The sequence below is a fragment of the Eulemur rufifrons genome, chromosome 2 (assembly GCF_041146395.1).
Source record: "Eulemur rufifrons isolate Redbay chromosome 2, OSU_ERuf_1, whole genome shotgun sequence".
Classification (NCBI taxonomy): Eukaryota; Metazoa; Chordata; class Mammalia; order Primates; family Lemuridae; genus Eulemur; species Eulemur rufifrons.
In genome coordinates, this window is record NC_090984.1 from 106127109 (window position 1) to 106150113 (window position 23005).

The window sequence follows — 23005 nt, forward strand, 5'->3', positions numbered from 1 at the left end:
TCCCAGGTTTTAGTCAGAGGTCAAACGTGAGAGATTTGCTGTTATTATTTCTAAGAAGATGCAGACACAGGTACATATATGAGGATTTGAAAATGCCAGTCATGCAGAGCACTGCTTTAAGTATATGTACTCTCACCTTCTTAAAGGGAATTCAGTGCCTTTAAGGAACTTTCTGGAGATGCAAACAAGATACCTATTGATCACGGTATATCAAATTTGCTGTAATATCACTTGTAGAAGTTAGTTGCAATTTTTATACTATGGGAACCACAGGAAATTCATTTGTACCAAACAAATGAAGACCTAACAAACACACACAAGCACAGGAATACAGGCAGTTTGTTCCGAGAACCTGGAACACAACAATGTACTTTTGTTTAATCTTTAGTATAACAGGAAAATTAGTCATCAGTATTTACTATCCAGGTCCAATGGGTCTTTTTCTTTTTTTATATTTTATTCATTTGGTGAATAATTTAGAGAATAGAATGATAGTAAAAATAACTTTATTAGAAGTGTTAATATGAATTTAAGCGTATTGCATATTCTGTGGTTTTCAAGGTATGAATACAACGGACTGCTAAAACTGTCAGTCATGAACTTGGAAAATACCCATCTTGTAAATAATGATTTCAGATTTCAAATACATCTCTAATGTGTTCTACTTTATCATTATTTCTAGCTCTTTCTTCTTGTACTTGGCATCTTCAAAACACAATACTTTTAAAAATGTGACAGCTTCTAATTTTTATAAATTGTAAGTTCATCTTCTTTGCTACATAATTGTACTTTTTTTACCCTTTAGATTTACAAGCATCAATTAGAATAATCAATCCAATGAAAACTTTCATTTGTATATCATTTTTTTCTTCCACTTTTGTACATAAGCTGATTTCAACATTTGCCCACTTGTGAATTGTGTGAAGTAAATTTTGATGCACATATATAATAAAAGATGAAAGAGTACTGTCACATATCCTTTTAGCAAATGGGCTGGTCCAAGTTCTTCTTACAAAATATTGCAAAATGAAGTCCTTGTTGTTGGATGACTAACTGGATGAGAGTATCCTGTTTCCTTTTTGTTCTTAGAAACCTATTGTTCACTACTGATTCTTGGGTTTGCAATAATTCATGTATGATGTTTTCATTTGAAGACTGATAATCTGACTTTTTGCTTATATAATTAATTTCACCATCATCATTAGAATCTAGACTGCTGCTATCTCTTTATATTCATCTTCTGAGTCATCTAATAACTGAAATGTCTTCTTCTGTCAATTTCCTTCTCTTTGTCACTATGGGAAAAAATAAAAAATTTTGAATTCTCAACCTGCATTCAATAAAAGTGGTTATAATTTTAAAAGATAATGCTCAGTCATGCAGAGCACTCCATACCTTCTTGAAAGATGGTACGGTATTTTGTTGGGAAGCCCTGCTCCATGGTATTGCTACACATATTTTGAGAGCTTTTGTTCCAGACTAGCTTTGCAAGGACGTTTGTACAGAAAACAGCCTTGGAAGGTACAAAATAGTGTTTCCCTCTGGGGCAAAGTTTGGATAGGAATTCTTGCAGCTCCTTTTATAAGAATGGAGGCTTTGTAAGCTCAGGGATCTTCAGCTATAATGCAAATTCACTCTGTGTGCAACACCCACCTGGGCCCACCTCGGCCCACCTCCTCATTACCCCTACAGGACTTTGTGGAAAAGGAAACAATGCAAATATGAAGCTCGCGCTGGCTGCTGTGCCATGTGTATAAAGTCCTTTGTCTCCTGTCTTCTGCCAGCATACAAGAAAGTGTGGCAGACTAACTTGCTAGCTTGCAAGTAGAGTAAAATCTCAGACCCTTCACAGTCCTTGATATACTTTGGGTACTATAATAAAAAAAATAAAATATTATGTAATAGTGATGATTTAGTTCACTTATTTATAAACTTATCAATTTATAAAAATTAGAAGCTGTCACATTTTTAAAAGTATTGTGTTTTGAAGATGCCAAGTACAAGAAGAAAGAGCTAGAAATAATGATAAAGTAGAACACATTAGAGATGTATTTGAAATCTGAAATCATTATTTACAAGACGAGTATTTCCCAAGTTCATGACTGACAGTTTTAGCAGTCCATTGTATTCATACCTTCAAAACCACAGAATATGCAATACGATTTAGTTCACTTAATAGTGATGATTTAGTTCACTTATTACAACATCCTTCCATGTGATTCCATCATTCCACCATTTTCATATTAATAAAATGATAATTTTACATGATCATTAAATTATACTGATAATTTCTAGGATGATAAAATAGCAAAATGTTTCAAGAAAGTAAGATCATCAAGATCGATTATATATCTGCGGATCAGAATGAATTTTATCTTATTTTAAAAATAAGGAAAATGTTTCTTTGTTCCTTGAAATATGCTAAAGCTTATAAAAGTTTTAAAACATTAATACTTACGAAAAGAAATTAAGAAAACCAAGATTGGGTCCAATTGACTCTGTTGGTATACTGAGAATTAAACTACCCTTTTATCACCACTTTCAGAATCCTCTTCATCCTCTTAGTCTTAAGTTTCCCCTCCCTGTGACCTTCCCTAAACCACTTCTGTGGGGTCTGATACAAAGTCTCATAGGACTTCATGAAATACTTGTTCTACCCTACAGTGCAGTGCAGTAGCTGTAAGGAGGAACCGCACTTCACACTCAGCCCTCTGCATGGAGTAGTTGGGTTATCACATGGTGAATGGAGAAATGCTGAAAGGCAATGAGTGTGATCCGACAGGGGATTAACACCAGAGTAGCAACAGGAGAAATGAGAAAAGAGAGATGAGGGAGGCAGTCTACATAATCTTTGTTAATATGCCAAAAATAAATTTACTTAATAGCTCATTTGCCCATTATACTGACTTAAAAAAAAACCATACATTTGTTTTTTAATTGTTCATATAGTTTCCCAAGATACTGCCTTTGTACATTGGCCAATTTGTTAAAATCAGAGAATTGGTCATTTATGAATTCATGATGTGGCACTGGCCCCTTAAGTTAGGTCTGACAAATTTAACTTTTATTAAGAGGCTAAAATTAAGCTCCCTAAATTTTCAGAAAATTAAGGAAAATAATGTTTGGGAAAGAATCTTACAACTGCTGTTTAGTTAGATTAAAAAGAAGAAACACTGGGGAAACAAGACATGACTGTATCAGTAGAAAAGACATGAAATTAAGTCAGTGGTAACGAATAGGACTAAATCCAATAGACAGGAAAGCAGAGTAACACCAGGCTCTGGGGACAGACTGTAAAGGTACATTCTTAAAGGACGTATCAAAGATGGCCCCAATCAGTGATTCTCAACCACAGCTGCACATTACAATTATCTGGGGAGCTTTAAACAATACTGGGTCTTACCCCAAGTCAACTGAATCTGGAGGTGGGGATGTGTTGAAGTAAAATTACTGGGATTATTAAATAAGAACTCTAAATCTAAACTTCTTAGAGCCTAAACTTGAAACAATTGCATTGCATTTTGGAGGTAGAATTTGTATAACACAAAGTGCCAAGACATATAACCAGGGTGGCAAAACTAGGTCTAGAATACAATGTCCTGATTAATAAGCCAATCCTTTCCAGTCCATACACTGCGCTTGTATAGCTGATGAAAGTAATGAACACATAAGGGATGAATATTTTTAAAATTTAGAAAAGGACTTTTCCATCCATTATCTCATTTGATTTTCTTAGCAAACCTTTGAGGTAAGCAGGACAAGTGTTAGGCCCACTTCACAGATAACAGGAAATAAGCTCAGAGAGGTTAAGTAAGGTACCCACGTGAGTCAGAATTTACAACCAGGTCTTCTAACTCCCATCCATCAGACACTAATAATTCTCTAAAGCAGTTAAAGATCATCTGGCTTTTGCCTTCTCTTATCACTCAATTCCTATACTTCTGGAATAAACACACTTTTCTTTAAGTAAAAACAAGTGTTGAATTAGGAGTTTTGAGGTATTACAGAGCAAAGCATGGTCTGAGTTAGAAATGAAAAGGATACAATGACAATAGGAAGGTCTCTGAAAAGAAGATGTAAAGCAGTGGTCCCCAACCTTTTTGGCACCAGGGACCAGTTTCATGGAAGACCATTTTTCCACTGACCGGGGTGGGGGAGGCATGGGAGGGTGGGGGAAGGCGTAGCTCAGGTGGTGATGTCAGCGATGGCAAGTGGTGTTGCAGCTGTAAATACAGATGAAGCTTCTCTTGCTGGTCCCCTCACTCACTACCTGCAACTGCTGCTCACCTCCTGCTGTGTGGTCCAGTTCCTAAGCTTCACAGAAGACAATTTTTCCACGGACTGGGGGCTGGGGTTGGGGGAGGGAGCTCAGGCAGTGATACATGGCCCAGTTCCTAACAGGCCACAGACTGGTACTAGGCCTGGCCCAGGGGGTTGGGTACTGCAGAGTAAAGGGAATATTTCACTGAATCCAAATGTTTTAAGTTAGTGAGTCAACCTATGTTTAACCAGCTTTAGACTATATGGTTAATGTCTGACGGCAACAAAACAAACACATCCAGGATGTGTTTGGCCTTTGCTTGGGATAGAAAGCAAAGGTAGATGTGAGATGCTGGTAGAGAAAAACATTGAAGAATCTCCTGTAAATCATTTATGGAAGACCAGCTATGCAAAATAATTAAGAAGAGAGCCTAAAGAGAATAATGAGGGAAGGGCTATTTTGATGGTTTGGCTTTTTACTGTTTGATGTTCAAATATAATGTAATTGGGAGCAACGACAGGCTGAAATCATTTACTAATGTTAAATGATTAACATGAGACCACTTTGGGCATTTATATTAATAGTGCTAATAGTGACAATTTATATTCTCTCCAGCCTTTCATCTGAGATCAAAGTTTATTAAAAGCCCTAAACAAACTTTATAAACACTTGTATAAGTGGTATTAGAGCCGTTATGCAGATGCATTAAAAAAAAAGATCAACTGAGGTGTTTATTATCACCGAGAAAGCTCAAGACAGAACTAGTAATGCAATCTAGGGGCAGGCCAAGTCTTTTATTCAAAATTCAAAAGGAAGAAAACTAGATCAAAGTTGCCTTATGAAACACCATTTTACCAATTAGCTTAGGGCACATTCTGACTATTCTCAATATGGCTAAGAATGGCAGTGTCCTATTTCTGAGTCTACTTCTTGCCCTGCTCAAGGTAAAGATGAGATCTGAGTGTGAATATTTGTCCTCTTCACTTTGCATCATTCAACAGATACTCGTTTACTAATTGTTCCTTACTCATGTCTTCATGAGCCCTACTTTTGTCATAGTCTAAAATCCATAGACTCCTCTAGCCACCAGACTTGTCATGTATACAGTGAGGGGTTTTGGCAAGGGTCTCCGGGACTCCATTTAGTTCTAACGTTATCTAAAATGTTAGATCCATTGCAACAGGGGCCTAGCCTGCTGTGTTTTCTACCATAGTAGAGGCTCAGTAAGTATCTGTTATGTAATATAATGATGAAACTAGAGTAAATTTTTTGATAGCAAATATTGGCAGGGTAGAAAATTAGTGAAGATCAGATTTTTAATCCTTCTTAGACTAGACTAAAGCCTGTTAGGAAGAGGAGCTTTGAAATATTATCTAGTCCAGCCCAATCATTAAAAATAAATTAAAAATTGAAGTATAGAGACGTTAAATAACTTGCTCAGGGTCATGTGCCTGAGAATGGTGATGTGACCAGAACCTAGATTTTCTGACTCTTACTCAGATACTATTTTTTACCATATCAATTCCCATCATTTTAAACTAGGCATATAATTTTCAGCTAAAATTTGTGTGTGATTTATTAAAATTAGATACACAAAATGAAAATTCCCCAAATCAGCTTTTCATTAAAGGCTAATTTTAAAAATGTGCATAACATGTATTACTTCCACCTACTATATATTAAGAGTGTAATACCAGTATTTTATTTTGTAGTTAAATTAGGATCTTTAAAAAAATCTAATATACTATTACTCTGAGATTTCACCCAGATATACTCTCTTAAAGAGAGAAGAAGGCATTTCTTATATGTATGATATTTTTCAGAAAGATACTTCCATTGTGTTTTGTAATATACATTCATATTATCTTCACAATATAAAGTAAGAACACTTGCACCAGGGAATGCACTGTTCTTGATAGTGTTTAGAATGGACTATAAAATACACTTCAGGGGAGGAAGTTGGAAAGGCAGTAGGCACTACTTATCAGCATCAAATACAAAGCTGTCAGTCTGGCCTCCAAACACTGAGCAATTCAGTAATACACTAAGTTCATCTGCTGGTGAAGTTGCATTCATTATGTGACTTCTCAATGATCCCTTCCCTATATCACCACATTTATGAAAAATTTGACAGGGCTGTAAAAAACAATTTTTGCAGGCTGAAAGAAGCCTCACATTTTTAAGCTGGTCATCACCCTTTGCCACGAGGTTGCAACTGTGCAGTCAAATAAAAAGCCCATTTATTTTAGCAGTATTTTCTATATTTGATCATATGCAGTCATGCTTTAGAAGCTTAACCCTTTGAAGATGACCCCATTATTGGAAAACATACATATTTTACTATTGACTAACACAGAATGCAGGCTCTGTATTTTGGGACAAGGTAGAGAAAGGAGAATGTCTAGATTGTTTTACTCAAGATCCCTCATGAGAGATTCATGAGGATATTTCCGTTTGCCCTCGATGCGAGTATACAGAAGGTAGACCAACATTAGAGCAGTGGGAAACTTGGCAGAACGGGTTAGGACAGGGTTTGTGCAAAACCTTTTTCCGGTTTCAGTTTGAATGGGTTCCCAGGAAGTGTCAAGTCCGAACAAATCCAAAATTTTACAATGTAGCTCAGCCAAAACTGCTGAGATTCACCTGATTCTGGGTCAAAACCGTACAGAGCACACTGCGTTTTATTTGGTGTCAAGCCAATTGGACTGAACCTTTCAGGCAACTTCAATGAGAGGCTCATAGCCTTGGCAAAACCAAAAATGAACCTAGCTTGATCTTTGGTTTTAAAACAGCAAGTTCTGGCTTTGTAACGAGATAAAGGCAAGTTTTACTCAGCTTCAAGATTCTTACAAATACTTAGGAGAGGCACTGCAAATAATTAACAGTTATTCGGCCAGATTTACATACTCAAGTCTGTTGTTTCCTGAGCTTAACAGGGGCACTTTAGTATGCTAACTCATTTGTGTTCCTATATTCCTAAGTGCCCTAGAGCACAATTCAGTGTCCTAACAAAGAACGATGGCTCTTCTTCAACTTATGTGCCTCTAGAGTGATTTGCACAAGTAGTAGGATGAAGCACAATTAGTGCTAGATCCAGGGTGGGAGGGAAAGAAAATTAAAAATAAAACCCCCAACAGCAATTGTCTACTTGAATGTAGATGATTGAAGTCGGTGTATATAGCGTTAGTCTGTAATTTTCAATGAGACATATGGGCATACTCTTGTGATCTTGGACACCAAGATCTTACAGATCAACCAGTACATAGAGTTCAAATCCGTTACCACTAATGTTAACTGAATGAATCCTGCTTAAGATTCTACAGTTTTTTTAAAAAATAAAAATCATATTTCTAAGAGTTTTCCAGTGTTTTATAATATTGCTTAATATAGAAAAATCTGTGTATATTTTTCTCCATATAGCTTTTATCCTATAAATTATTTTAGTACACTATCTATAAATACGTTTTGGAAATAAGGGACATAAGACTTCTTTATGTATTTGAGAAGCTGATTAAATGCTAACAAATTGCAACTACTAATTACACATTTGCTCCAAGTCAATGGTTTTCAAAATTTTGATTAGATACTTCCTAAAATAAGTTTTTATATTATGTATTGCCCCCTCCCACACACATACTTTTTAAGTTGTCTAAATGTTTTCATCATAAGTTTAGGTAGTTGCAAAAGGTGACATTTAATGGAAATATTGTAAATAATGGTATTTTCAAATAAAACTCTTTATCACTTATATAAACTTACCCAGTAAACTTTAAATACCTCAGTAATTTGTTGCTAGCATTTATCCACTTGCAAAATAAATATGATCCTTTTTTTAAAAAAGACAGAAATTTGTCTTTGTTCCTTTTCCCTTTTTATTTCCAATCTATTTTCCCTTACAGACATTTATCTTAATATAAAATATATTTATGCTTATAAGTCCTTTTATAGGTTACTCTGTATTTCATCCTTCTTTGTAACAGCAGTGTATACATACAAATCTACAGAGAAAAACTGATTTTTTAAAATTTCCTGATTGTAATGTTTTAAGTGTTATATATTTTTATGAAATGAATTATCATTACAATTAATGCTGGGTATAAGTTTTAAGAAAAATTATTAAATGTGAAATGTTAAAAAAAAAAAAAAAGCTTTTAAAAGTATATCTCTTAATGGAATGGAATGGATATAGCTTCCTCTTCTCCTGCACTCAATTAGTTCACGTAACCATGGGTAAATGTTAATCTTTATTTGAATAAGACAGGGCTCCATTTCATTCCTATTTTTTTTTTTTGGTATAGATTTAATCACTGACAAATCTTGTTCACATAAAACGTATATGAGAATGAAACCATTTTTGTTTTAACAATGTTCCTCAATTTCTGGAATTTGAAAAGTCTTCCTACTCTTATGGCAAATATTATAGCAATCTGTCATCAAAAATTAATTTAATGATCTATAGGCTCTGTTAAGCCCTCTTTCAACTTTGTTGAAAGCAAAGATTAGAAACCACCTAACTTACCAAAGGACTGCAATGTAGTTATTAACACTGTTTACTTTCTGTTTCTGGAAGGTATACCAAAAAGGCTTTATTTACTAAGACTTATCAAATGACAATAACTGTTCTTTCACTTAGAGGTATTTTGTTTAACTCAACATATGAAGGGTTGAGAAAAATAAAAATCTTGTTCACTTTAATACCAATCAGTGTAGTATCTTTGATATATTTATTTTATTACTTAGCATTAAATATATATTCATATAAACCTTAGACCTACAGATTGGCAAAACCAGTCCTCATTGTCAAACCAATCAGCCAAATCAGGCTTACTTTCCGGCAGGAAAAAAAGTCTGATTTCATTTTCTAATGTGTCCCTGTGACAACTGTCTCACTTTTGAATTATAATTCTAAGACAGATAAATAGATAAGGCATGGAGCCTGGCCACAGTCTGTCACATGGATGAAATAAGATACTGTCACCTTTAGTGATTTCTTACCAACACTCTCTTAGCTTTGATTCCTGGAGCTATACATTCCTTGATTATAACAGGGTGGTGGAAGAGGTGAAGTCATTAAATAAAAAAGTCCTCACTGCACACATCCTCAATTAACGATATACGTGTAATTCAAAACACCTCAATCCCACTACCCTGTATAACTAATACAACTCTTTGTACTTAACAAAAACATGCATGTGACTAAGAAGTCCTACCACCTTGCTTCGAATAAAGGAGGCCACCAGGCACTAAAATCTTAAATTACTCCTTTTTTGGCACCCCAAAGTGCCTAGAGGAATTTGCCATCATGAAATTCTGGATAGGTGAGAAGGAGGTTTTTTGTTTTGTTTTGTTTTTTTAATAAAATAGGAGGAATTTGGTTATGAAGGTAAGACAGCCTCTTCACACAGAGCCATTTTAGGAGAAAGTGTGTGTAGAATCTGGGTATATATAAACCAATTCTCTTAAAACTATTTGTGCCTGAATACATTCCCCTCAGAAGATCTTTGCACTCTCCCAGGGCCATGCTATCTTAGTTTGAAGATTATGCTTTAATTCATCAGCTTTCTGTGAACATTATTGTTGGGGACAGCATTAATCATTTTGCAGTAAAATTTATTTTTAAAAAGTTCTTTTACCATGTTTCAATTCCTTTTTTTTTTTTGGTGATGTCACAGATACAAAAAATCAAATAAAAAAATATATATATATACAGTTTAAAGAAAATGATAATTCTTTGTGGTTTCAATTAGCATTTCTCTGATTACTAATGAAGAGTATCTTCTCATATGTATCTTCTTCAATCGAAATGTTTGCTTGTATCTTGCACCCTTTATTTTTTCTTTTGTAATTTGGGTAATCTTTTTCTAATTGTTTTGTAGGCAATAAGATTTGGATCTAAATGGGTAATTGGTTATATCTTCTATATCCTAAGTGTAGCTTTTCTTTCCACTGCTTTTTTGTTGTATTTTGATTTTATTTACAGAAGTTCTTGGTTTTAATGTGGTCACATCAGTCATTTCTTATATATGACCTATGTTTTCAGTGCCTTCTTTGCCTTTTTTCCCAGAAAGCCTCTGAAAATATTCACTTATTTTTTGTTCTAAAAATCATATGGTTTTGCCTTTCACTTGTAGGCTTTCATCCACTTTTACCTCTGATATTAGACAGAGGTTCAGTTTAATTTTTTTATACCCTCCATTGAAAAGTTCATTCTTACTCCCCTGATACGTGATGTCAGTTGTGTCAGACATTGTTTCCATGCACATTTATGTCTGTTTCTGAGTTCTGCATTTGATTATATTGACCAATTTATATATTTCTGTGCCAAGAATATATTACTTTAATTTCCAAAGCTTTAGTAAGTTTTGATATGTGTTAAGAAAACTCCCCCTACCTTGTTCTTCAGAAATCTCTTGGCTATTCCAAAGTATCTTCTGTATAAAGGATTGGCAATTTTTTGTTATTTTTTTCCTATGTACTTTGTATTTTTTGCTACTTTTGCATGTATATACTTTTCATTACATTTTCTCAGTAATTGTTGCTGGAGTTAGAAGGAGAATATATTGGTTTTTATCAAAGAAACTTGCTAAACTCTCCATTTTTTTCATAATTTATGAAATCCCTGGGCATTTTATATAAGCAATAGCAGTATTTGCAAATAGTGATCATTTCACTGCACTGGCTAGGACCCCCTGCACAGTGTTTAACAGAAGCTGTGAAAGGGCACATCCTTTGTTCCTGGTCTTAAAGGAGGACTTTGAACATTTCAAAGCTAAGGTGATGGTTGCCATACGTTTTTTCCATATGTCTTTTTATCAGATTAAGGAAGTTTCCTTCTATTCTTAGTTTGCTAAAAAGTTTACGATGATGAAAATGATGACAGTGAAATAAATGCTTTTTACTCATCTATTGAGATGACTTAATCAAATTTTATCTCTCCTTAAGCTGTCACTAGGGTGAATTACATTGATTAATTTTCTAATATTAAGCAAACCCTGAATTCCTGGAATAAACTTAATTTATTCATGATAAATTATCCTTTTTGAACAGTCCTGAATTTATTTCACTAATACTTTGTGAATATTTTTGCATCCGTGTTAATAGTTGAGAAGCCCCTCATTTCCCTTATTTATACTTTCTATGGGTTTTGGGGCAAAAGTTATGCCAATTCATAATATGAGTTGGGCATGTTCCTCTTTTTCTAGTCCCTGGAAGAGTTTTTATAAAATTTATAATTAGAAAATTATTCACAATACTCTGCTATGTGGCTAAATTCTCCAACAGCTGTAGTTATATCTTCTTTTTCATTCATAATGGATATTGGTCTTTTTTATGATGACTGGTTGGTCAACCAACCAATTTTACTTTGTTGGCTCTATTGCATATTTGTTTACTATTTCATTAATCTCTAGTCTTTTCTCCATTTTTTCCTTTCTTTTGCTTTCTTTAGGTTTATTGTCCTTTTAATTTAATTTCCTTTCAATCTCTTATGTTGGGTGATAAACTCATTGATTTTTATCCTCTCTTTTCTGATGTAAGCATTTAAGTCTTTAAATTTCACCATAGATACTACTTCTACTATATCCCACATATTTTAAACTTATTTTCATCATCATTCAGTTATATATTTTTATAAATTCCACTATATTTTTTTGACCTATGAATTGTTTAGAAGTTTGTTTTCAAAGTTCCAAATGCTTGTGGTTTATCTGGTTATCTTTTTGAATGTTAGAGCTAGATAAGGTGATGTTACTAAGTTCTGGCCCATGGATACGAAGAGAAACGGTAAGTGTAGCTTCTAGTTTTCACTAAAGGTAAGTTATATGCCCTCCCTCTTTTTCTCTTCGCTAGTTAGAATGCAAATGTAAAGGCCACAGGTGAAAGAGACATTGGATCATGAGGCGGAGGCAACATATTGAGGATGGAGGAGTATAAAAGACAGAAGGAGCCTGGGTTTCTGATACCATGGTAACGTCCTACCTGCATGGACAGCTTATATTTGGACTGCTACATGAGAGAAATTAATTTTTATCTTAGTTAACCCACTGTTATTTTTGGAGTTTCTCTGTTACTATAGTCATGCCTAACTTTAATACAAAGGTATGAGAATTTAAATTTTCACGGTATTAATGGAAATGAAAATAAAGACAGATTTGAAAGGTGATACGAAGAACTGACTTTGTATCTCCAAGTTGAATTGCCTTACCCTTTTCACTTCCTAAAATGACTCTTACTGTAGTGTCTGTATTTCCTGTTCTCCCTTGACATCCCATTTACTAAGTTCACTTCTCTAAACAAGAGCATCTGCTTTGACCCTGTCTTTCTGGCACCAAACTGACCCTATCCCTAATTTTCCGAGCACATTTCTAAGGTTGGATCCTCTCCAAGGTGCACTTTCCCTATTCCTGCTTGCATTCCCTCACCACTCCACTCTATCCTGCATATTGTTACTATATTTGTGTTCCTATACACCACATTTACCAAACCACAACCCCACATTAAAAACCATCGATGGTTCCCTGTTGGCTTCCTAGCTGGGCTACCTAGTACCTTCCACCTCCCCATCTTGCAAAGCATATGACAGAGAACGCAAAGTGATCACAACACTATTTCTAAAGGAGCAGCGAGAATCCTTCCCAAAAGAACGTTTCAGTAGCCACTACTGACCAGTAGGAATTGCCAGTCAGGAAGAACCTGTTTCTATCCCTGATATGAAAGATCAAGTCTAAACCTCTTGATTTGTATTTTAAAACTCCAGAATGTCTCCTATTACTCTCCCAAACTGTTATGTATGGTATCTCCTATGAACCTAAAGGGGAAAAAATGGGAAAGGCTTTGAAATGGAACAAAAACTTCCTAGTTGTCTTCAGCGGAAAACTAGTTTTTGCCTAGCACACCCTCTGGGTTTTCTGATTCTATGGGATCTCTGTACCTGTCATTGTCTTTGAGTTATTTATAACTATGTGAGTTGCAGATAACTGATAGCAATGCAAATGATTCTTGTTCACAGGCAATAAATTTTGTCTGGTGAGGTTCCAGTGATTTCTCATCCCCACTGCAGAGGAAGCCAATTTTGCCTTGATTTTAAATTCATTTCGGCACTCTTTACTACCTATATATGTGTGATTCTTTGAATGCCTCTTTAAGTCAGGAGTGACATCTTGCTCATTCCCTAGTTAATGAGTTAAATAAAAACATTTGTCGTGAGTTCATCTTATATTTGTATGAGAGTCATGATTTTACCTTTTAAAAAAATATCCTTTTAACAAACTCTTTGTTCATCACTGCCTTCAAACTTTGATTTATGTCCCCAATATGCAATGGCTTCGCTGGCTCTTTTTACCTGACACTACTGATTTTTCTTATTTCAGAGATTAATCTAAACTCCTTATCATGTTTTCAAACTACAAAATCCATGATTTTCATGATGAACCTAGACCACAATGAAGTCTTAATTTACTTTACAATTATCTTTTTTTCATAATAGCTCCTGCAAAATGCAGTATCTTTATTTGCGTGTTGTATAGTGCATTTTCATCTTATACCATTAATTTATTTCAACGTGAGTGGCTTCTCTCTTCAATTAGAGTATAAATTTCTTGAGGACACAGATCACAATTTGTTTTCCTTTTTTCATCCTCAGTGTCAGCACAGTGCCTTAGATGATGTCCAATAAATATCCATTGCTGAGTCCCACCCATGGCTCTCATTCAAAATTTTTTTTTTTCCAGGTAATCATTTGGCTTTATTTGGGAAATCAACCTACTTTATTTTGGCTGATGATGGTTCCTTCTCAGAAAAATTCATATTTCTTCACATACTTTAGTGAAGATGTTTGGAGCTTTTGTGAAATGCCAAATAGAGTATCATATTGACTAGAAAGCCAAGGAAATAAAGAATAAATTGATGTGCTTCTGGGGATTTTTTTCCCCCACAACTATTGGACTGATGCTGTTTACACCTATATTACTAAGTGCAGTCTTATGTGAGGGTAAAATACGTTCCGTTCAGTATTCATTCTTTCATTCTATGGGTGTTTATTAATTGTCCACTACATACCAGACATTTTTTACAGATCTTGGTGATGCATTTGCAAATAAAATGCAATTTCTAATTTAAAGAGCTTACCCACTAGTGAAGAAGGAGAGGGAAAATTTGAGGAAGAAGAAAAATGGGCATCTGATTGTGACCTAAGCACACAGAGAATTCATGGCACGCCAAATCAAGTTTCTCATTATGATGAAAAAACCTTCTTATTTCCAAGTATTATAACTATTGAACCTTTAAAATCAATCTATTGTAAACACTTGGAATGGAATGGTGAGACTTCAAACTTTCGCAGATTTACATCACCATGATATACACGCTACACGCAACATCTTATGTGCCCTTAATACAAACTCAACCCAATGTGGACCACCAATGCTTTTCTGAGGGTTAAGTGCTGAGTTGTGAGAGAATTATAAATGATCTTGAGATTGCTTTCAGCATATTTGATATTATGAACCATAAAGTACTTTATCAGTTCAGTAGTCTACCAAGTGTATTAAATTCTGCTCCTTATAATGCCATATGAAGTCAAAGGACTTCTTAATATTTGATCATTAACATTACTGCTGAACATTTTAATTTTTATGGTTTTATTTATAATTATTTTAAATTAAAACTGTCTTATGAAAACTACTACCATAAAAAACCTAGCCCATTTAACCAATCTTATTTTTCTCATGATGACATTTTATTTTCACCTTTATTTCTACGGGAACCCTTAGAATAAGACATTTAAAATTCTACTCCATAGAACTTTGTTACTAAAGATATTAGATAAATTTTAAAAAACTAACAAGTACAAATAAAAGTTACTGGTTTTTGTCACTGCTGATATTTTCACTTTTGCATAGCATATTGGTACAATTCAAATGACTAAATAATAAATAAATAACAAGCAATCAAATAACGATAATGATAACCTAACATTTGTTTGGTCCTAAGTATTTTCACACATATTTTCTCTCTTAATTCTTGATCTTATAAAATAATTTTAATTGCAACAATTTATACAGATAAAGGAATCAAGAAAGCAGCCTTTGTTAAATGTTGTGTAAGTAACATTTTGTACACTGAATCCAGGTCTTCAAACTCAAAAATTCTGTTTTTTGTTCATGTTTTTTAAAAAAGCATTTAATTCACAAGCCAAATCCTGTTGGCAAGACACTTTCTAAGGGTAAGTAAAATACATGTGAAAGAACACTAAACATTTTATTCACCTATAATGTCATCATACTGAAACTGAGAAGGTCAGTGTACTTTCTAAATGGCCCAGTTAAATCTAAGGAAGTAGCTATTCAATATTTACCCACTAGGGCCTAGACACTGTCAATCAAAATCACTTGCTTACATTACTAAAATATGCTGTGTTAGCATCTTTCCAATCGTCAAACTCACAAAATAAATATTTTATTCTTCATTAACCATATTGCTTATAGGATTTTTATTTTTCTCCTGCTCATGAAAAATATAAAGAAAAAATCATTACTATTCCCAAGATACTATTTATATTTTATGTATTTTCTTAAATTTTTTTTAATGCAAAAATACACACATTTACTATTTGTAACACACTCTGTTTTAAATTTCTAGTTGCCTGGCTAATTTTTTTTTTTTTTTTTTTCTATTTTTGGTAGAAACGGGATCTCGCTCTTGCTCAGGCAGGTCTCGAACTCCTGACCTCAAGCGATCCTCCCAGAGTGCTAAGATTACAGGTGTAAGCCACCGCACCTAGCCCATCACACTCTTTATACATCTTTACACAACACTTTTTTCCCCATATAACAGCAAGGCAATATTTACTTTTTTGAAAATATGACTTTTTATAGTTGTATAATATTTCATCATAAGATGGTACCATAATTTATCTTACTGTTCTTCCAATTTAAATGGTTTTCATTATAAAAATGTTTATAAAATATAATCACACTTACTAAAACAACAAATAAAAATAAAGTTACAACCCATAATTCTTATCTAACAAGTCAATATTGTGAGTCAATATTGCTCATTCTTTTCTGTTCTTTTTTTATATGATTTTATATTATCATTAAAGTATACAAGATTTTATATCTTGAATATGTTTCCATTTAATATTATATTATAAACCTTTTCCATAAATGTTATGGCATGTTGAGTGGAAATTCTATACTTTATCTAAACATTACTTTATTGCCAAACAATAAGTTGGCTTCTCTTTTTTTCAAATTTAAAAATAATTTTCCAATAAACATTTTAAGAATGTGGTCTTTACATCTATGCAATTAAAAAATTATTTCCTAATACTAGATTCCTACAAGTAAGATTATTCAGTAAAAAGCTGGCCAGCTTTTATCATTCTGTTTTGGATATTGGGAAAACAATGTAAAAAAATATATAAATGGTGAAAACAACCTGGGCTTCAAGGTATAAATAACATCCTGATCTCAGTGTCTCATCAACTAATCCTTTTAGTGATTGTGAAATACAGAAACAAATACACAAGTATTGATTATATTTAAACTAATTATGGTTTCCATAAATTAGTACATCTTGGCATCATGAGTCCTGAGAGAGAAATGACCACTTAAATATGCTCAGATTTTAATTTTTTTTTCATTTTAAAAATTCTGTATCAACATACCTTTTAGATATAGTTAGGTCATTTTCCCCTTTGAATCTTAGATGTAGTTTTAGAAATGCTTTCTGGAATTGATTCCTTTGGTGTGCTCTGAAATCCACATCAGAAGACAGCAGTAATTCTGATACAAGGAGAAAGAAAATGCCCCAACTTACCGTTTCTAATGCAATTACACGTTCCTGCAAATAAAACATAATACATAATTATAAAACCAAAGCTATTAGAAATTGTTTCAAATTTACTGAATTTTCAGGTTTTCTAATTTGTCCTCTATTTTTAATCATTTACTTTAAATATGTAAAAATGAGAACTCTTACTCAGAATGATCTCTACAATAGAAAATAGTCACAAAAAGTCACTATACCTTTTCTCATCTCATCTAGCGTTAGGACCACAGGGTTTAATTTCACAGTAAATACCATCAATCGAGTACAGTTACTGAAAGGAGTAGATCTTACCACCTTAGCATTGGCAAAATTACTTATCTATACAGGGATATGTAACCATTAGATAGATTTGAATATATGAACCTCTACTAGATAATAGCAGTGATATAGAAAAGATATTTAGCATATATACTTAGCTCTCAATTAGGTATACAGTGAAAAATATGATCTCACAAGAGGGTAAACTCAGACAAAAGAGTATCTTCACTCATTAAAATTAATAAGCAAATCGTTGTAGAAAACAAGGCAGGGAAATAAATGAGAAAGACATGTCACATGCAGCCTATCCTGAACCCAAATAGACCTTCGTTATCTACAGCATCCTGGAAGATTTACAGAAATGTTTTGAAAGAGGTCATTGATGACAATGCTTAAAAAGCTAAATGATTAAGAAAATGTTTGTATTTTCAGTTCCATAGTTTTATTCTCAACTGTTTTCAGAGCTGACAGCTATAAACAGGAAGTCTTTACCAAATAAAAAAAGACTAAATTTGAGATAAAGCAGAGTCTGAAAATTTAAGAAAATGAAAAGCCAGGCCGGGTGCGGTGGTACACCTGTAATCCTAGCACTCTGGGAGGCCGAGCTGGGAGGTTCGCTTGAAGTTAGGAGTTCAAGACCAGCCTGAGCAGGAGCGAGACCCCCAACTCTACTAAAAATAGAAAATATTAGCTGGGCGTGGTGGCGCACCCCTGTCGTCCCAGCTACTCAGAAGGTTGAGGCAGGAGGATCACTTGTGCCCAGGAATTTGAGGTTGCTGTGAGCTAGGTTGATACCATGGCACTCTAGCCCAGGCAACAGAGTGAGACTCTGACTCAAAAAAAAAAGAAAAGCCATCCTGAGGGTCAAGGGCATTTGTTTTTCTTTTCTCTCATTTTAAGAATTGGAGGACACTTAATAATTTATCATGAATATTTCCCATATTATTTCATATCATTGTACAAGAAATAATGTATACATTATGAGGACATACTGTATCTAACAAGATATACTGTTAGACTCTTTGATTCTGTAAAATTAAATTGAAAAAAAAAAAAAAAGAATTGGAGGAAATTGGAGGGAATCTATGGAATCTGGATTTTTTTTGTTTAATAGAAATAATCATTTAACTTAAGAATTAAAAAGAGGAAAATAGTACAGAGAATGACTCAGTTCAGTTCTCTGCAGGGACCCACATGGACCTATAACACTTAGAAGCAGAGTGAACTTGGCTCTTAACTGCATTCTCTCAGCATCACCTAAAACAGAGGGCTTGCCTCTGATGACTTCCACAACCCAACATTCAACTCTCAGACTGGGAAACTGAGTGGAATGTTGCTCCCCTATAAACATTTGGCTACGCGGACACCAGTTAAATGAATATATTATGCAAAATCAGCCCAAAGCAGGCGTTTTTAGCAATATAATCTGTTTAATTGCGTTTTATTGGCACACTTGAAGAGGACCTCACCCTCGCCCCCATAATTTTCATAAAATAACTGCTATTTTATTGGTGACTTATGTACCCTCACATTTGAGCGCTTCATAATAAATGCCTATGATGCCTCAAGGGGGCTTTGATCTATTGTTACCAGGCATCTTATTCATAGTGCATCTGGGACAAAACCATTCAGCAACGCTTTATTATCCTTTGCAGACTAAACAGAACCTCATTAGATGCCTTATACAGACAGAGACAGCCTTTGGGCAGTATCACATTTATATGAACCATCATGGAAGGCTCAAAATATTTACAGCCCTATTTGGGCCTTAAGTTTTCCCTATACCATGGGTTTCTGGGTTAGTATTATTTAGGATTAACATATTTTAAATGCACACATAAAGTTGGCTTGAAATGGGCGACTTTATATAGTGTCAAAACAGTTCTGAATTAAATTCTGTCTTAATTCATATCTTAGTGCTTGGCAAAGATAAACTGAGAACATCAAAATTTATATATTTATGCCTTCCTTTTATTTAAATATTTATTTTAAAAGAAATATGTACCTAGTCAATGAGACTATGAACCCAAATGATTAAAACACCTCCATTTTGTTAAAATATAAAGGTCAATAAATATGTTTGAATGCACATTACTTTATATCTGTTTTTCTAAAACATACTCCATTCTAAAATGGTATAGACAGCTTTCAATAAAAAAAAGTATATGTTAAAAAACATGAGGAAATTAGAAAAATAGAAAATTTAGTTCATTAACCTGAATTTCAATAATTCAATTTACCAATCAACAACAGATAATAAGATATCAACCTTATTGCCCATTAGTGAGCTTTGTCTTAATTGTAAAGTTTTCAGTTTTAATTGTAGGCTATAAATAAAAAGAAACTATTCCTAGTCTTTATGAACTTAATATTTGATTTTAAAATTTAGGAAATGTATTTTGAAAAGTTTAAACAGTTGTAGCTGACTTCTTTATTGGCAGACAAGATTAGTTATTATATATCTGTATATAACAGAATTAGGCTACGGTGCATCCTCATTCTCAAACAAAATATTTGCATATTTCTTCTCATAAGCCAATATTGTAGCTTTGATACAGTTCATAAAAAAAAAATGCCAGTATAGGTCCTAGAATGAATGTAGAATTACACCAAAATAAATTATATCTCCTTAACCTCTCCCGCCCTACCTAGAGCTGCATTTGTAGGTTTTTTTTCTTTCTTTTTCTTTAATCTACAATTTTCATTTCAACTGTTTTGTCTTCAAGCTCAACCTGCACGTTCAACACTCTGCTCCCTACCCTCACCCTCCCAAGCCTGGATCCTGAAAAGAAAAACATTAAGGCCCTGAAAGGGCGGTTAGGAGGTGGGAGAAGTAGAGAGGGAAGACAGTCTCCAAAAGTAATTAAGATACTTTTATGCTGTTTCAGATAGTTTTAATAAATCAGTGGTTCTGATTTTTGTAGTCATGGACTTTGAGAGTCTGATAAAACTTGACCTTTTCCCTAGGAAAATGTACATTATACACAACACACACATGTGATTTTGTGTAGACTTTTAGGGGAAAGTCTCCAAAGCCTACCCATGGGCCTCCAAGCACTTTTACTTCAAATAAAAATGCCTAAAATAGGATGTAAGAATATTATAAAAATATTGTATTAAACCATATCTTTCTCCTTTATGAAATGTTTCTAGATAAATATTATAATATCAGAAACAATTAGACTGTAAGAGCCCAGGGCAGAAGTAAAAATATGAAACTCCAAGTGGGATGGCAGGGTGACACAAAAACCAAAGGAAAAATTTCCTTCAAATATTTTGAAGAAAAAAAGTTTTTGGGGGGAAAACTCTGTTTTGTTGTTATTGTTTTTATGTGATTAGTCTCTTTCCCACTATTCTTTAGTTCTAAAAAAGAGAAAGTTTAAGAAACACCTAAAATGGCAAAAATACTTATTTTAATGTTTACTCTTCATGATTGTACTTGCAGTCACTACACTGCATAGTCATTGAGTTACAATGGAAAGTGATAATAGCTCTTCTATTTGGGGGGAAGCCTACAGCATATGTACTATTAAAAAAAAGTATTTTAGCTTTTTATGATAAGTTTAGTAACCTGCTTTGAGCTATATATTCATTTGCTACCTGGTCACACTGGGGTGTACATTAGAATTCACAAATGAACCAAGGCAAATTCATTAGCATCACTGCAGATGGGCAAATATTTGTAGGCTAAGTTAGAAAATCAGCACTAACTGGATCATTGTTATCTTAATACCTGATCATTAACAGTTTATTTGATTCAGCTGAGCGAATCAATTAGACACATTGATTCATCACATTTAAGAGATGAATTAGAAGCTTATAGGTCTAAATAATCAGAATTCTGCCTCTGGTAAGCACAGTCGAACAGGTTAGTGACTTTATTTTATCACAATAATGCATTATTTTCCAAGAGTGCTTTAAATATAGCTTTAGCATATGAAAAAGCACAACACTACCATAAAAAATAACAAGAGTCTCTATCTTTTCCATGTCTAAGAAGCTTGAAGAGTATAGAATAACTCTGGAAACTTCTCTGGAATTTAAGGGCCATGATGGACATATTTTCATAAAGAAAAACCCACAATGAGGACTTCCTCATACGACTGTTATAAAACACAAGGCCTCTCTTCTGGAAGAAAAACCCACTCAGCTTCACTGAAAGAGGCCACTGCATGGTGTTCTTCCTTTGAAGGTCAACTCTGCTTCATCAACACTCTACCTGCTACTTCCTGCATAAAGGATATAGAATGAAATGCAAATATGTGCATGTTTTCTTCTAGGCATTTCCCCATGACAATCCACTACATTTTAACAATTTGCTAGTTATTTTTCAATAATTAAGAGAGCTAGAAATAATTTCAAGTATTCTTTTTCAAACTTTAAGATAGTAGAAAAAGAAAGGCTTTGATTAGACATCACAAAAAATACCAACATTTCAAATAGTGATTTAAAATAAGTTAAAACAGAGATAAAAATCACAATGTCAATATAGCAACATGAAAAAAAAATTTTAAATATACCTTAGGTTGGCTTTGAACATACGAAATGCATCAATGATCTAAACATAAAATTGCATGTTATCTAGTAGAAGTCAGACAAAGTTACACTATACTTCAAAAAAACTCTATGATGGTGGCTTTAGAGCAGGTTCCACTGGTTTTCCCAATCATCCAGTGTTCAATGCAGCCATCATTAGATACTTGCAGTCAATTTTTGTTAATTCATTTCACTAGCTGCTTACGTGACTTTTCAAATAACCTACTTTAGGATCCAAAATAACAAAACAGAAATACGGGGCGGGGGGGGGGGGTGGCGCGAGGAAACCACAGTGATGCATCAAGATTTTGTCTAAAAAGTTATCAATAAAAAAACTCCAACATTTTGACTTATTCAGAAAAATTAATTTAAAGGGATAGATCATGTTCTAGCACAGAGTGAGTACCCATAACGTCCTTTGTTACTTGCTTTCCAATCGGATGTGGCAAATCCCTGCCAGAATCAGAAGCAGACGCAATCACAGGATTTAAGAATAAACTCAAAGTGTGTGATTCACATTTCCGTTATGTTCCCTCATCTACCACCACTGCTGTACAGAGACCCAAGGGCAGCCAGTTGTTCTGCTGCAGTTTTCTGCTATGCGCTCCGGTTGGCATTTTGGTTTGTGGTTTTGTTTGTTATGAGGTCATTACTGACCATTATACTTCAGTTTGACACTATTCGGGAAAGGCTGAGGTTGTACTTATACAGGAAGTGGGATATGTGCGTGGGTTCGTGGGACAGAGAATGCAAGTGGGGTGGAGGAGGAAGACAAAGAGAAAGATATGGAAATGGGGCTCTGTAGGTTTGTTTGGACAGATTTCAGACTGGAAAATACAGCCTGAGAGGCAAGGGTTTTGTGTAAAGACCCTATAAATACTTCCAGTTAGTTATATGAAACTGACACCAAAAAATCTCAGATTTACCCTTTATATTTCAAATCACAAAGCAAAACAATGAAAATTTTTTTCCTTTAAAATGAAGAAGCATTTCAAGATTCTTCCTTTAAAACACAATGTTATGTGGTACACAGGTATGTGCCTACAGAATATGACTTCCAACAAAACGAAGGACAAGAGACACAGAATTAGCTTCTCCAGGGATCGCCCAATTCCACAG

General features: G+C 34.0%; 1 protein-coding gene across 1 annotated transcript in view; it reads right to left on the reverse strand.

The window, feature by feature from the left end:
• Positions 1–23005, reverse strand: part of CEP128 (centrosomal protein 128) — a 340191-nt gene that overhangs the window by 38289 nt on the left and 278897 nt on the right. Inside the window, exon 21 of the mRNA XM_069465188.1 lies at positions 17081–17104. Coding sequence (XP_069321289.1) covers positions 17081–17104 — 24 coding nt within the window. The remainder of the gene's footprint in view (positions 1–17080; positions 17105–23005) is intronic.